This window comes from Dendropsophus ebraccatus, chromosome 3 (assembly GCF_027789765.1).
Source record: "Dendropsophus ebraccatus isolate aDenEbr1 chromosome 3, aDenEbr1.pat, whole genome shotgun sequence".
Lineage (NCBI taxonomy): Eukaryota > Metazoa > Chordata > Amphibia > Anura > Hylidae > Dendropsophus > Dendropsophus ebraccatus.
Window position 1 is genome coordinate 86,628,206 of NC_091456.1, and position 17,914 is coordinate 86,646,119.

Here is a 17,914-nt window from a genome sequence, read left to right on the forward strand (position 1 = left end):
ACATAATAAACATGTAGGGGGACATTTATGATGACCGGTGTATGAGTTAATAAAGCCCTGCTCCCAATTGCTCCGCCAGATTCACATTCCCAGGCGCACACCGCATAGTGAATGTGGCCTGACCTGAGCAGGCGTAGATTTCTTTCATGATTTCCAACTGCGAGCAAATCATGGTAAATCAAGATCTGGAGGAGGCCATGCCTCCTCCCTGCCCTGCTACACCCTTTGCCCGTCCATAAGGTAAGAGGGAATAGGGCAGGCATACGCTAGGGAGAAGGAGCGAAAATGCACCTTCTACTTGGCATACGCAAGAAGCGCAGAATTCATAAATGTCCCCCGAAATGCTGACCTCTCCGTACTCCCCCGGTGTCCTTCTGCAACGTCTTCAGTGTTTCCAACTGACTGTAGCTTTGCCACTTCCAAGGCAAACTTTTCTTGAGACCGGCAGCCCACTCAGCCAACCACTAACTGAGACAAGACAGCACCAAAGCATAATTTGCAAATTTAAAAATCTCATCTTCTTGTACTTATTAGCTGCTGTATGTCCTACAGGAAGTGACATATTCTGTACATTCTGACACAGTGCTCTCTGTTGCCACCTCTGTCCTTGACATGAACTGTCCAGAACAGTAGCAAATACCCAAAGAAAACCTCTACTGAATTGGACCAATCATAGACAGAGGTATCAGCAGAAAACACCATGTCACACTGGAAAGAATACACCACTTCCTGCAGGGCAAACAGCAGCTGGTAACTAAAAGGCTTGAGATTTTTTTTTTAAGTCATTTATAAATCTATATAACTTTCTGACATAACTGTATAACCTTCTTTATGGAAGTAGCACATTTCCGTTAATGTTTTCTGTTTTTATTTGTTGAAAAAGTATAATTTTAAAAAATTCACATTTACAAATGTGTGCACTTTACATTTGTTATTATTCTGTAAAAGTCCTTCTTCCTTCTTTTCATTATTTTACATTACAGAGCTTAGAAGTTTAGCAGCAAATTTTTTAATTTTTATGAATTTTTTTTTAGGGACCACTTCATTAATTAAGTGTATTTGAAAGGTTAGCATGCTAGAAACACTCATAAATCTCCAAGTACTACTTTGTGTAAAATTTCAGCTGCCGCTACACAATGTGCCGCTAGAGTTGCATGTTCCGTGCCTCGCTCCCAGCCGGGTGACGCCATGGATACCCAATGTCGTCCCTCCTATGTTATCTTTTGGCTGTTCTGACCCTGGCTTTTGGACTACGACTATCCTAGTTATCAGGCTCCCCTGACCTTTGGCTATTGTGACCTGACTTTTCTGTGGATTCTGATTTGGTACCTCTGCTGGCCATTTCACGTGATTTGGCCAAAGATGCCACCCATTGGTGTTTGGAAATCCTGGCCATATACCTCCTCCTCCTCTTACGCATCCACCACCATTTCACTCCTCTCCGAGCTACCTCAAATGGTACCAGAAATCGGCAGACATCACGCATCATCTGCCAAGCGTGCAGCTGCCAGAATGCGTCAAGAGGAATTTGTAGACTGCTGATCTCTGTTTGTATAGCCGGTCCAACATATATTCTATTGTGTTGTCACATCGCAGATGAGCTGATGTTCCTGAAGTCCACAATGGCATTGGATCTGGCAGAGGGCATAGGAACCTTTGCACGAGTAGGTTCAGCGTGTGAGCTATGCACCGAATGTCTCAGCCTTCCCTTCTGCAGTGCCGACACAAAGTTCCTCCCATTGAGTATCACTACAGTGCCCGCCTGCAAATGTTAAGGGGGGGGAGCCACTTTAAAATTTCACCCTCCATGGACTGAAGCAGTTCCTGTCCAGAGTGGCTGCGTTCACTTAGGCTATGGAAGTGCAGGACAGCCTGACTGTGGTGGGTTAAGCAGCGTTGATACGCTACAAGGATTGGGTGTGTTACGTAGTGATTAGAGATGAGCGAACCTCGAGCATGCTCGAGTCTATTCGAACCCGAGCATTCGGCATAGTGGGGGCTGCTGAACTTGGATAAAGCCCTAAGGCTATGTGGAAAACATATCCATGTATTAATGTTTTCCAGACAGCTTAAAGCGTAACTGTCATGTTTAAAGCTTAAAGCGTGAATCAGTAGTATAAGCGATTTTAAGAAACTCTGTAATAGGTTTCATCAGCCAAAAAAGCCTCCTTCTGTACTCAAGAAGCAATCTCCCAGCCTCCCCCCCTGACTTCTTATCTGTGCATTATCAGGCAAACACGTCTTCATTACAGAGAAGCCAGTGAAGACGGGCTCTGCTCTCTCCATTGTAAGCCTATGAAGGGGGGAGGGGCTGATGGAGATGAGGGAGCAGGAAGAGGTGACATGAAGGTCAGCTGTTTGTAGACTCTCTGGGCACCTAAACCGCAGGATTCTGGAGTCAGAAAGGTCAGTGCTTATCTATGAACTTACTGAGAGAAGATTGCAGGGTGTTGTGCTTTGCAGAAATCCTCCGTGCTCAGTCACTCCTAACAGCCCCTCCCCTCTCCATAGCCACATAATGGACACAGAAATCCTGCTTCATTTGATGTGAGGGGGGAGGCTGGGAGATTGCTTTTTCAGTACAGAAGGAAACTCTTTTAGTACATAAAACCTATTACAGAGTTTCTTAAAATCGCTTGTACTGTTGATATTTAATGTTTTCAGAAAAATGGCCCTGAAATGACAGTTACGCTTTAAGAGCTTTATCCAACTTCAGCAGCCCCCGCTATGTCGAATGCTCGGGTTTGGATAGACTCGAGCATGCTCGAGGTTCGCTCATCTCTAATAGTGATGATGAGGTGTCTGAATACTGGCCCCAAATATACCTAGTAGGCCAAAGTGGTGTGACCTCCATTTGGCATTGCTGCCTGTCCCAGAAAAATGTTTATCCAATGAGCAGCAGATGTCACATACTGCCCTTGGCCTCGAAATCCTGGCAGAGGACAATAAATTTGATCCAAAATTAACTTAATAAAAATCGATATTAAATTGACATACTGTATAAATTGGTGCCACAACTAACAGGGGATACAAAGAGTACCATACAAGGGGAGATGAAAGAATACTTCAAGCAGGATTGGAATGTGTTAAATGGTATATTATAAAGATTTTAGATTTTACGCCGCTGATCCACCAATGTCCACTGCTGTCTTGGGTTAAGCGTCATTTTACACCGCTGACCCACCAAGGTCCACTGCTGTCCTGGGAGAAAATGTAATGATTAAAGGGGTTATCCAGCGCTACAAAAACATGGCCACTTTTCCCCCTACTGTTGTCTCCAGTTTAGGTGCGGTTTGCAATTAAGCTCCATTTACTTCAATGGAACGGAGTTTCAAAACCCCACCCAAACTGGAGACAACAGTAGGGGGGAAGTGGCCATGTTTTTGTAGCGCTGGATAACCCCTTTAACTGGCTGAAGATTTACTTCTTTTTTTTTCGGATTTTCCCATTTTTGACACTGCGACAGCAACAGCTGCTGTACAAACCTATACTCCGCAATAGTCCCACTTTTGTAGCTATAATGGTTTAGCTCTTTTATTGCGATTTGATAATTGATCATTTTTCATCAGGGTCCAGCTGCTGATATTACACTGCTCATACTCTGTATTCAGTAGTCCCATAGTATATGAATGAAGTAGCAGCAGTCCAGTATGCATACTGCTGCTCTATTCATAAAGGAGCACTCAGGACCCCCATTTTTATGATGTATTAGGGTGATTTATCTGGAGGCAAGATCGAAAAAAAACAGAAATTGTGTGATAGTCTTTAACCCCTTTCCGACATTGGATACCATGTATGTATGCCATTGAAGCCTGTGCCTTAAGAACCCATGGCGTACATTTACGTTGGCACTTCAATCACTGTGTGTAGTCACATGGTGATCACTTAAAAATGGCTTGCCCTGTAACTACGATTGCTGGTCAAGAGTGAATATCCAATTGCAGCAATTGAAAGCATTAGATGGCGATTGCTGTCATGTCACCCACCCGATCGCCCTTTTTCTTGCCAGCATACCTTCTGTGCCATCCTCCAGTGTCATTGGTGGCATAGTGTCTCCTGTAGCCTCCTGCAGAAGCTACTTCTGTAGTGCTGCTGCTTTTACTGCCGCCACTGTCCCCCTTTGCCATCATGGTGTGTGTACCCCAGGCGGTTGGCGGCATAGGGATCATTGGTGGCCTAGCGTTTCTTTGCAGGGTGATCCAGCCAGCAGTGTCCCATGTGCTGCCCGGCACATGGGACATTTTTGAAGATCCCTGTCTGTTCCACCAGCAACTGAACTGTACTGTGTGTGGCCAGACGGTCTTCTGGACTGCCGATCAGTCAGATTTTTTTTTTTTTTTTCCTGTGTACCCCCTGGGTGTGCATAGAGGTGTTGGATTATATTGCAGGGTGAGGGGTGTAGTATTCAAAAGGGAATCCCTTTAGGAGTGTTTATGTTTTAACACCCCGGAGCCTCTGCCAACCTGTGGTACTGTGGAAAATGGGCCAATATATGTGGTTAGATTTTCTGTCATGAAAGATATTGGATATCCTCTGTGGATCTCTTCACTTTTAAAGAGTTTACCCTGCCACAGCCACCGATTAGCTGAGTGGGACATCTAGGTGCCGGAGCACCTACCGGTAATGTATGTAAAGGGGGGGGGGGTTTAGTTAAAGCAACTCTGTACCCACAGTCTGCCCTCCCTAAACCACTAGTACCTTCCCATAGCTGCTTTTAATCCAAGATCTGTCCTGGTGTCCGTTCGGCAGGTAATGCAGTTATTGTCCTAAAAAACAACTTTTAAACCTACAGCCTGTGCCAAACGGGAGCATCTGTGCGCTAACTTTGCAACACCCCTCAGTCCCTCCTCTTCATCATTAGGAATGCTCCAGGCAGATTGCCTCCTATTCCCCACCTGTGTCAGCCCGGCACATGGGCTGGATCGTTAAGCACCTGTGCAATGTTCAGCATGGAGAAAATGTTCGGACGGAGGGGTGGTGCAAAGTTAGGGCACAGATACTCCCGTTGGGCACGGGGCTGCCAGTTTAAAAGTTGTTTTTTAGGACAATAACTGCATCACCTGCCAAACGGACCCCAGGACAGTAGCTATCCGAAGGTACAAGTGGTTTGGGCGGGGACAGATTGTGAGTACAGAGTCGCTTTAAGGGGGCTGCCCTTTACATACTCGCAGTGGGATGACAATGGGGCAGGCAGCTTGAGTATCCAGATGTTGCTTCTTAGGTCTTATCACATACTCAAATGCTACAAATGTTAGGTACTTATTGTAAGATATGTAAAACTGTATCATACTTTATCCTGTATAGGTAGTTGTTCTATTGTGCAGGTCCTTCTCTTTCCACTGAAACTGGAGGTGTATATACCCTGTGGCAGCCATGCAAGTGTTGAGGTTGGAGGGGGGCTGGAGGGGAGTTATAAACAGAGATGAGCAAATTTTGAGCACAACAGCCTATGGCTGTATCCATGTTTTCCAGGCAGCCTTAGGGCTGCAATCAACTTCTTCATCCACCGGTAATCAAATACCAAGAGTTCTGATTCGTACGAACCTAAAATTTTTCAAGTTTACTCATCTCTAGTTATAAAGTTTCTTGTCATATTACATTGTTATTTTTTGTAGTTCATAAATACATTTAGGACGCTTTCTAGTCCTTCCTAAGTTATTAGTTAATAAAAAGTGTTGAATTTCTTTATGAAGATAGGCAGGTATCTCACTGTGCATGACAAATCTAGTACAGTACATCCTGGGGATATGCCATACCTTAGTATTATGGTTAAATACTTAATATAAAAAAATAAAAAGACAATATTAGCATCACAAACAGAGACAAGGAAACCCCCAATGCAGGAGACAAGAACGCAGGAGAAAATTTAGAAGAGTATAGGTGTAATGACATTTATTAACGGCATGCTTCAAACAGCTAAAGTTGTTAAGAAAGAGTAAGTATAGATAATTGAGTAGTTTACGGTAAATACATAAACGTAAAAAAAAAAAGAAATGTGATACAGAATACAGAGATATGAATTAACCATGCACTACACAGTTAGAAAATAATGGTTTCTTTAATATTCATCTTCACTTTTCATGTAATAACAGGTCATTATAATGTACATGAAATCTTGCTGCCCACCCACCCTCTGCATTGTCACAAGTAAAGCTGGTACTGTTGCTTATCAAAATATACAAGACAAGTGATTCTTTTTCATATAAAAGCACATTATACTTTAAATTGTTCCCAAAAACCACATTTTCGCCTAGATAAAAAAAAAAAGTTGTTACAAATATTTACAGCATTTCTGAATGTTGAAGAACATTCTTGGTGTGAAGAAAGGGTGCGATGAAGAAAACAGGCAGAACAGATTAAAATGCCATTGGCCCCATAATCTTTCTATAAATACAGTACTGTAAATAGCCACCTAGTGTCCCAGGTTAAGTGAAAATTTGATCACAAAACGGAAAATTATCTGGTCAACAGGAGAAGAAAAGGAGTTGAAAAGGCCACTTTTTGTTTCTGAACAACATAGTAAAAATGTACACAACCACTGAATGTCTTAGTAATACCAGGACAGACATCTTTGGTCAGAGCAATGAGGTGACATTCTAGATACAGTACAGAAATGCACTTGTAACTTGTGCTACTGTGGGCTTAAACAAAAATGTGCAATACACATAAGCAGACATTCATATTTATCAAGAGAAACAAAAAGGTATCTAGTGTAAAGCAACATTATAATACCCAAATGTACATAAAATAAGCTATGAAATCTCATCTGTGTCCTTTCATTAAACATAGAATAACCTTTGCTGTGAAATAAAGACATACAGTAGCTGCATATTAGTTGTATGTAGCACAAAAACCTCCTCTATCTTTCTCTACTGCAATACAACACAATGAGACCTGCTGAGGTCAATCATTGAGTGATAAAGGGGTCTTCCATTTTTCCCTGGTGAAGAACTCTGTAGTTTTAAACTTTAGCGAGACACTAATGTGAAATGGTTTTGCGGATTTATGCAAGCACAAACAATGAATGTCTATAATTGAAGGCACATAAACTTTGGTCCTTTAAAATGTTTACAATCTTGCATCAAGCCCCAATAATATATAAAAAGATACAAACTATTACATTATCTAGAATTCAAACAGATTTTAATACTCCCAGAATGTTCACATAGGAATATTTCTGTCTACTCTGAAAGCATTCTGAAATAAAAATGCAAATAACGTAGGGAAGAATCAGTGTCATACAGTATAGGGCTGTGTATCACACATCCACTTAGATAACTATACTAACAGATGCCATTGGTGTTTCATGCATGTTATATCCATCACCTTAATATGCCGCTCAAAGATCCATCGGCTCCACTTTATCCAAGTTGTGACATTTAATCTTCGATGTTTTGAAAGTGTAAATGCTATGTATTAATCAGATGTACTGACATTTGCAATCCATAAAAATGTAGTAATAGGGTGCTAACTATTTTAGAAGCAATGGTAAAATCCCTGATTTTCCACATGCTCTCTATTAGACTATAAACTGCAGCTTTTCAGCTAGGAACTAGATATCCAGTGTTGGGCACTATACATTCAATTATATCATGGATATTGAGAATACAGGAAGGAGTAACATTGTCTTATTGCCTCAATGATGCAACAGAACATAGAAATAGAGGTCTGGTGTACTATAATTCACACACTCCACAATAGCAGCATTGTTCTCACCTAAGACAGCCCATAACCTTCACCAAGGATTAAAGATCTTTAAAGTAATATTTTTTTCTATATTCATATCTATCTTCGAATTATAGCTTCTTGATAAAGAATGATACGGTTGTCGTGAATTAAGATCTAAAGTGGAATAAAAAAGGCCTCATTTCCTCTACCATAGTATTAAAAGGGGCCAAACAGTAGAGTCCTTATCCTCTAATCCCTGTTTTTATGGTGTCTATCACTTCAAGTCCAAGGAGGGGAATGAAAATAATTACAAGAATTTATCTTTGTTGCTGTCTGGAGACAGTAAAGGAACTGTCTGCTTTTTAAGACACAGCACTTCTTGGATTGTGTCTGTACTGCAGATCATACTCATTCTTGTGAATGGCCATTTTAATACCAGGCACAGCCCGATATGGAAGAGAGTTGACTATTTTTCTAATTCTGGACAACTTCATTAAAGTGTTAAAATGTTATAAGGAGCCATGTGAATGCTATGAAGGCACTGGAATACATGGCAGAAACTTGTATGTGATTATATACAGGTTCTTCAGTTTTATTTGGCAGTACCAGTACTCATTGAAATACATGGGCTTTCTGTCCATCAAGGCTTTGTAACTTTTCTGTGCTCTGGTTAATATAACTACAAAATAGAGTATTTTGAAAGAGTTTCTATACTAACGTTTTAGATTTATTATGTCACCTAACCAAAAGCAAAATGTTTACATGGGAATTCCCATCTCCAACAGTTATGCCCTTTCCACAGGATAGGGAATAACATACTGGATTGGTGGGGGAACAACCACTGAGGCCCCCACTAATCATGGTAGCAGGGGAAAGTTGTACCACATGTGCACAGCCAGCACTCCATTCATTTTTCTATGGAACACCCAAACTGTGCCAAGCTTTAAGCATAAGGGGACAATTTTCCTCCGTTATCATGATCAGTGGGGCTCCCAGAGGACCCCATTAGTCAGTGGGGGTCCCAGATCCCATTAATCAACATGTTATCCCCCTACCCCATTGGTAGGGAACAACTATTGGAGGTGGGGGTCCTCGTAATTATTGTAAAACATTCTGATCCAGTTTTTTTTTTATCTGTTACAGGGTCCTTTTGGTATGCCATCAGTTGCTAACACTAGGTAATAAAACACCAAGTAGTATCACAGCTATACTGGACCTACTATGTAAGGTTAAACTTACGAACACAATAAATGATCATCATACCAATTTAAAGCAAACACTTCTCTGCTGAATGTAACCAAATGATGTGCACAGAACAACATCCAATACTCAATAGTCTATCTCACATGATAAAAGTAAAAGATAGTGGTTAAAAATAAAACTGGAGTGCCAGAATATACTCTTACATCACATTTTAATAAACCACCTTCCACAATTATGTAGGTCAAAAGAAAAGAATGAAAGAACTTAAAAAAAAAAAACAACTTACTGCATGCCATAACATATATAACCATTTGAAGCCAGAAAAAAAAAAAAAATCACACATTTGGCTGCACACTGCTAAAAAACAAAACAAAAACACCAAATATATATATTTTTATACGTACACACAAACTATCACATAAATATTCAAACCCCAACAAAAGGTAGGGATTTACAGCTTTGTCCCCACAGCAACCCTTCATACAACTGACCTCAAAATCGACGCCACACAAACATAAAATGATCAAGGCATGCTTGGATATAAAACATTAAGCCACAGAAGTTACTTTACTCCACCTAATGTCATGCACTACATTATAAGCAGTCTGTGGATTAGACAAAGGCATGCATTAATATTTTTATCAGACTGGTATAATAAAACTGGTAAATGATCACAAGCCCAAGGTTCCACTTTGCTTGCTGACTTTTCTACAAGCCATTACATGACAAAAAAAATTAGCTCTGCCACCAAACAAATGCAAATTATGACTGCCTCCTTCACCATTACAATATGTTCACTGGGTTCATAGGAAGCAAACTATACATTTCCAATTCTAAACCAAGGCATGGTGCTAAGCGCCAGGCAGAAGAAGAGCAAAATATAGCTGTAGTCTATCAGTATGTAAAACAATAATGGAGCATATCTGCTAATGTAACTACAGTAAAGAGTAAGCTCTATATCTCAAGTCACTAGTCTGTTAAGCTAGAAGAATTGACATAAGTATTCACCAAGTCTCTCCCAATAACCTCTCTCTAAAAATGTTTTAATATATGATGTTTTCTATTAAACCACCTGTTATATACACAAAATACATCACTGTACTAAATGAGTACATCAACAATCAATTGTAGTAACCCTTTAATCAAAAACATTCTATGAGAAAATCCATATAGTACGAGGCCTATTGTTCAATTCCAATATTTTCCAATTTTTGCAGCAAATACTATTTACATAGACTAAGGGCCCTATTAAAACCAATAGATCTCTGACAGATTTTTACAGCCAAAGCCAGGAATGGATTTGAAAAGAACAGAAATCCAGTCATTTCTTTATGACCTGTACTCTGTTTATAGTCCATTCATGGCTTAGATATCAGATCAGATATTTGTTGGTGTTATAGGGCCCTAACCTAATGACTGCTTGTCATGATACTCAAGCCATAAACATTTCATAACAGATACGATAGATAGTTGATAATGAATAATCATATAGCTAAGGCTGACCACAAGGCCTACATTAACTTAGTGGTACTGGAAGTTGCTCTGTGGTGCAAAAAAAAAAAGAAAAAAAAGAAGATTATTGCCTATGGATGTAAAGGGGCAAAGAACAATATTCCAGCAGAAGTAGTACAGTATATTTTATTGCAGTATTGTTCTGTCTCTAATTTAAGGTAGATGTACCAAGCTACATAACGCTTAATAGAAACAGTTCAAATGATAGTTTTAAAAAGTGTGATTGATCACTTGTCATCTTACAATCTGGAAAGAATTAACTATTAAAGTGCTAACAAGTATATCAGCATCAGGGGTCATTTTGAGATGCCACTCAGGAAGCATTTATTTCTGCTCTTGAAAATTACCTGAGACAGGGTTTCAATTAATACAGGTTCTCAGGCATAGTTACCAGTATAGGTTTAAAAAAAATAGTACTCCTCAATAGATTAAACATCTCTGTATAAACATATACGAGTTAAAACAGACTTCGGAGGTACTAGAAATGACATGTAGAATATTTAGTAAAACACTGCTAGTTGCTCCAATCAAATCTTAGAGCACTTTCTGAAGGACATCGGTTTCTCCACAAACACTATTTAAATAGTTAATGATGTTGGATTCTGATAACATTTATAGATATATAGATATATTTAAAACATGGGAAAGGGTTAAGAATCCAATGAACACCACACAATGTACTTAGACCAGCTAAGACCTCACATAATATCTATCATATATATCTTTCCACTGCAATTTCTTGGAATGCAGCAACTGACATTCAGGGCCGGTTAAGAGATTCTTGAGGATATGCTTGACTTGGTTTAGTTTCTCTGTTTTTGCATTTTGAAATGCATAAATCAAGCAAAACTGCTGATCTAAATCCTGAGATGCATGTGGCAACAGTTTGCAGACTCGGAATCTATTGTTTCATCCTGGGAAAAAAGTTAGATTGGTAATGACCAGAATTAAAATAAAAAATCCCAGCTATTCACTAGATGTGACGTCATTTAGTCTAATTTATCAAAACTCCAATGCACACAATCATATTATGGACAAAGCCAGAATAGGTCACTTATGAAGGTGCATAGGGTCTTCGTGTACTTACTATTTTATGCTCCTAATTTCATAAGGGGATTTTTTTTTCCTGTTGGATTCTGTACGAAAATTGTGGAATGCTTCATTATATGCTGTATGTACATGAGCATTGCTTGTAGGTGACCACATGGGCTCCAGTGCTGCTGTACAGTCTCCTAAACATGACTCTTGCATGAGGCCTTGCAGAAAATCCGGCCTTTTTGCAACCAATCTTAGGGTTGCTTAAGAAATTAAAGGGGTTATCCAGGATTAGAAAAAAACACAGCTACTTTCTTGCAAAACTAGCACCACCCCTGTCCCAAGGTTGTATTTGGTATTGCACTTCCATGGAACTGAGCTGCAAAACCCCACCCAACCTGAGGACAAGGGTGAAGGTATTTTTGAAGGAAAACAGCCATGTTTTACTAAGTCTGAACAGTGCCTTTAAAGTTGCAGGTATTGGTTGCTATGGGTAGTAAGACCGGTTCTTTTAGATGGTATTGATAAGACATAATATCTTCACTGTGATTTCCATATCGTCACCTTATAACCAAGATAAACAATAACATGTTATGGTAACTATATATTAGTAACAGAGTTGAAACTTGCAAATTCTTTCACATGCGTATTTCATATCTGGCTTTCACACATTAAAATGAACAAAAACCTTTAGAAAAAGAATAAAAGATAAAAGCAAAACCGAGATTTCCTTATTTCCTGTAAGTGTGAGTACACAGTGATGCAAAATATTGCATTATTTGTGCAGTTTTCCAGCCAGTCATTACATTGGCTTTCATACTGTAAAACTATAAGTGGAGTAGAAAGGACTTTAAAATCCTCATAAATAATACAGAGCTTACACAGCATATACACATATAGCAGTAGACAGCCAGCCATTCACTAAAAATCTGTGACATTTCTCATGACACAAAATGTCATGGAATTAGGATACTGCTATCCAACCCATGGCTCAAGGTAAAGATGTGGCCAAATCAAAGTACTCCATGACATGGTAAACTGCATATCTACCACACTGAAAAAAAAAAAACTGTTATGCAAGCAAGTATTTGTAACACACATGCAGTCCACCTAATTGTAAATGTATTGTATTCTTATCACCTATTTTCTAAGGCTAAATGCAATTTAAGCGATAATGGTTGTGGAAAAACAGAAAACAAAAACACACACTTAACACCGAAAACCTAATAAAAACTGAAGGAAAAAACTCTTACCAAACCCACCAATACACTTTAAAAGATACATCAAAAATAATCTACCCTATTTTTCATTATAAGCACATAATAAGGCACATAATAAGTAAATTAAGTACACAGTAATTCTGATGTAAGGATTTTAGTCATTATAGTGGTACAAAAAACCCTTGAGGTTTAAGTCTTCTTGAACATATTACCAAAAATAATTTCTTAAAAATCTGCAAAACCAAATGATAGACCTGAATAATTATTTGTAAGACTGTAAACTTTTTTTCTTTTAGAAAAGAAATAGTTCTTGATTTCATTAATGGTGAACTTTTCATTTTGTTCCAAAATAAGCGCATTACACGACACATCCTGGTAGGCAAACAGCCGTTCGCTTCACAATGCAGACTGCTTATGAAAATGTGCAGTTCTATTTTCAAGTAACATTCAATTTTAGAACCATTTCCAAAATATTTAGACTTGAAAGAACAAAAACATCACATAACAGAGGAGGCTTTACAAGGAATAAGCTAGATTACTTACAAATATATGTATATATTATAAATATATATTTAGAAAAAAATTGTGGGCATTATAGTCAATAAAATAAACTTGGTCCATTGTCTAATTTGTTATAGCAAATATTACCATATTACCAGCATATAAACAAAAATATTTGCCAGTGATATGCCCACGAAAAGGATAAAGTCAACATTCTTTACCAATAAAAAAAAACAAAAACCTTCAATTCTTGTAAAGTAAAATTCCACATAGGTAAAAATGAGGGAAAAGAAAAAAAAAAAAAAGTCGAGATTTGACTCTGTAGTATGACTCAAAACCTGGATGATTGTCTGAAAAATGGTATGTACGTTCATTTGGAACAAAAAGAAAATAAACACCAGGGATATGCAAATATACAACAAAATGATAATATTTTTAGATTTTGCTCTAAAATGCAGAATTTGTATATTTTACCACTATCAAGCACAAAGCTTTATATCAATTCTGCACGTTCTCAGTCTGTTTCTAAGACGGCATATGTTTTCCCTCTTCTCATGGAGATACAAAATAACAAACGAGGCAGAGTTGGTCTTCTAATATTCAGTCTCTGTCTGAGGGCCAAAACTGTGGTCCAGTCTTTACAAGGAAATAATGAAGCGGGAGGAAAATGCAGAGCAGACAGAACTTAGATCATTGACTTGGAAAAGGACACTCTCAGATGGTGGTTGTCTCCCAAATCATGGTTGTGCAGATCTATTAGAGCGGTTATAGCCTCCTCCACTGACCCAAGCTGAATAAGTGCCATTTTTCGGTCTTTCCTACAAAAATATCAAAGGAAACAATCTTGATAAGGTATACATATTTTGTATAAAATAACTTGAAGATGAATGTATAAAATGTTTAACACCAAAATTCTATGCATGGGAAAAACAGATACTTTTATTTTTTTTTTTACAAAAACAGCAACACACCTTTGCCTAGGTTCTGTGTGGTATTACAATTCAAGGCCCTATTACACGAAACGATTATCGGCCGTATTCGTCGGATAATAGTCTTGTGTAGTAGAAGGCAACAATAAGCAGACATGAACGATGTTGGCTAATCATTGCAGTCGTTTGTCTTTCAACATGTTGAAAGACAAACGACTAATACAGCAATGAACTGCTGCTGTTGCTTCGTGGAATGAGAGCACGGCAGCAGACCGCTGCTATGTGCTATGGGCTGCCCGGACGATTTAGCGATCACCTGGGCAGTCCCCCCTGTGCTCACCCGCTCACTGCCGACGCAATAGCAGCAGCGAGTGGGGAACAAGGAGCAAACCAGCGCTCACAGCGCTCGTTTACTCCTCTCAGTCGCCCCGTGTAATGGCGGCTTCAGCTCCAATCACTTTAATGTAACTGAGCAGCAGAGTCATTTCATAGTTTGGGTGATCCCACAAGCGGCGATAACAAATATGTCTATTTTTAATAATAAAATGGAAGAAGGGGGGTGATTTAAACTTTTATTATGTGATGGGATTTTTTTATTAATATTTAATAACTTTAAGTCCCCCCTGGGACTTATAACTCTACACTGAACAATGCAGTACATACATACTGCATTGCTGTATGAAATCAGTGGTTTATTACTATGGGATCAGTGTCATTGCAGCGCTGACCACCGGTCCGGTCACAAGCACTGGTCAACCCTCCGCGATCGCAACATGGGGGGGGGGGGGTGCCCAATCTGTTCGCTAGAACACCAGGTGAGGGTTTCCTTGAGCATGTAATGCATCTGTCAATTTTGACAGCTGCATTTAAATGATTAACTAGCTGGGTGCATCGACTGGCTGCGGTCCCTGGGTAACCCCTCTCTGAACCGCTCTACCTGTCGTACAGGATGTTCTGGTAAGTGATGGGGCGGGAAGGTAAGATAGCCATCTGTTCTTCCATAATGTAAAAAATGCTTTTATTTTCCTATGCAAATTGTCAAACAGGTTTTCCCCAAGTCCTTTTTTTCACCTTGCTGTGCTCGACCCCTCCCCTTTCCATAGAGCATAATGGACACTGAAATCTTGCTTCTTCTGAAGTGAGGGGGGAGTTTGAAAACAGGTTTTACTAAGCAAAAGACTTTCCTTCTGTACTGAAAAAGCTATTAGGGTTTCTTAAAAATGCTTGTACTATTGATAGTTATTGATTTCTGATAAATGACATTTAAATGCTTTAACTGCAGCTGGGGACACTATCACATGAAATAGCAGGAAATGTTTTGTTTTTGCTTGTAGACTTCAGTGTGGGTTATGTAAATTCAATTTAATAAATAAGGGGGGATGTATCAAAGGGTGTAAAATATAGACTGGTGTAAACTGCCCACAGCAACCAATCACATCTCTGGTAACATAAAAGGTGAGATGTGATTGGTTGCTGTGGGCAGTTTACATCTGTCTATATTTTACACCCTTTGATAAATCTGGACAAAGGGGTTGAAGAATCCACACTTATGGATATTGACATGGATCTGCAAAAAAAAAAAAAAGAAAACCACTGTGTTTCCTACACTTATCTGAGGTCACCTTTTTTACAGATATGTGTAAAAGGAGACAAAAAATAACTGCTTACAGCAAATATTTATACAGATACACTTACTGGAAGAATTTAAAGGCCTTGACTGAACATCCAGTACTTGCAAATAATCTTTTAAGGTCATCATCTGAAACTGAAGGCCTTTTAAAAATAAAAAAAGAAAGTTAAAGAGTGAAGCATTCAAAATATGAAATAAGAGTTTGCACTGAATAACCTGCTAAAGGAATATTTAAAGGGGTTATCCAGCGCTACAAAAACATGGTCACTTTCCCCCTACTGTTGTCTCCAGATTGGGTGGGGTTTTGAAACTCCGTTCCATTGAAGTAAATGTAGCTTAATTGCAAACCGCAACTGAACTGGAGACAACAGTAGGGGGAAAAGTGGCCATGTTTTTGTAGTGCTGGATAATCCCTTTAATGGCATATTTTGCTAATTAGTCACTCTTCTATCCAGAAACCCATTATTCAGAAAGTCAACAGTACAAGGGTGTTGAAAAAGACAATTACTGTTGCTCATTGTGGGTCATTTTGACATGTCTTAGCTACGGTTTCAATCCTCCTATGTCTAGAGGTGCAGTAAGTGCATTATCTCCTAGTTTTGTGTCATGTGACAAGAGTCCTAATGTAAGGGTGCGTTTACACAGAGAGATTTATCTGACAGATTTCTGAAGCCAAAGCCAGGAACAGACTAACAACAAAGAACAGGTTATAAAGAAAAGACTGAGATTTCTCCTCTTTTCGAATCCATCCCTGGCTTAAAAAATCTGTCAGATAAATTTCGCTGTGTAAACGCACAATTAGACAATGGGACAATCTAGGGGAGAGAAATGTCCAACCATGGCTTTTCTTTCTGAACATTCAGAACCCTACCAATAAAAACTTTTGACATGTCTCCACAACATGCCACAAGTGACAGGTACACTTTGACAGTGTAAACAGGAACATGGGGGTCTGGCACAGAGAATTAAATATTACACAACACTAATAGCCTGAAACATTTAATTTTTTTATAAAAAAAAGAAAATCAAGTAAACATCTCAAATATAAAAAAATAAATAAAATTTATAGATAGATAGATAGATAGATAGAGAGAGAGAGAGATCTTTATTTGACCAATAGTTGAAACCTAAGGTTCTGTTAACTCAGGGCAGATATGCTTTTGATTTTTACAGCTGAAAATTTCATAGAATTTCCTGAAAACAATCAGCAACTGTGGATTTTAAATAGACTGGTGGAAATAACAACTGTCTAATTGAAGACAGTGTAAACGTAATTTTTTTTTAAAAAGGGACAGATTTATTACAGAGGTTCAGGTTGACTCATTAATCTGGTGCATAAGCAGACTATCTAGTTGTAAAGGCCCTATTACACTTAATGATTATCGGCCGTATTTGGCCGATAATCATCTAATGTAATAGGAGAAAACGATCAGCCAACAAGAAATGTCGGCTGATCGTTGCGGTTGTTCGTCTTAACATCTTGAAAGATAAACTACTAATATAGCAGCGATCCAGAATAGGAGCGGCGGCAGCAGACAGTCTCTATCCTCTATGGGCTGCCTGGACGATCTAGTGATTTACCCGGCAAGCCCACCCCTCCCAGCTCTCACTCGCTTGCTGCCACGCGTGTAATAGTGGCAGCAGCTAGCAGGGAACAAGCAAGCAAGCAAGCACTGACAGCGCTTGTTTGCTCCTCAACATCACCCCATGTAATAGGGGCTTTAGTCTGTACTGCTGAATTACTTTGGCTTATGGCACAAAATTATAAGCTATACCCCTTTGTCTATGACACATGCCTTTGATTGAGCACATTTTCCTGTTCTCTTTGGTACACACAGCACATTAAATGTGTGGCACAATTTTGGCACATGTGGAGCAAAGCTTTTATAGAACATGGGTCATATGTGTTTTGGTGTAGAAACGCTGTAGATTTTCTGGTTCAGAAAATCTTTAATGTATCCACCCTGAGGACTTTTACATAGGCAGATGAAAGCTTCATACAAGCCCTGATTACTGGGAGTTAGCCACATGAACCATTGTTCACTAATTTGTGTGCCTACTACACCATTGTTGACAAGCACATCCCCTGTTTACATAAGATGTACCGCTTACAAAGATTTACAGGGCCACACAATCCCAGGGATCAACCAAAGAAAGAGCATTTGATCATTCATCAGCTGATTGTTGGGTCATTTAAACAGTCCATTGAACCAATA

At 39.1% G+C, this 17,914-nt stretch overlaps 1 protein-coding gene across 21 annotated transcripts in view; it reads right to left on the bottom strand.

Moving 5' to 3' along the window:
* Positions 1–6,039: 6,039 nt before the first annotated feature.
* The window catches only part of PTBP3 (polypyrimidine tract binding protein 3), a 148,471-nt gene continuing 136,596 nt past the window's right edge, over positions 6,040–17,914 (bottom strand). For all 21 annotated transcript variants that reach the window (XM_069962146.1, XM_069962147.1, XM_069962145.1 and 18 more), the window contains 2 exons: positions 15,764–15,841; positions 6,040–13,957 (listed from right to left, as the gene is read on the bottom strand). In XM_069962146.1, the coding sequence (XP_069818247.1) occupies positions 13,825–13,957; positions 15,764–15,841 (211 nt within the window). In that variant the 3' untranslated portion in view covers positions 6,040–13,824. The remainder of the gene's footprint in view (positions 13,958–15,763; positions 15,842–17,914) is intronic.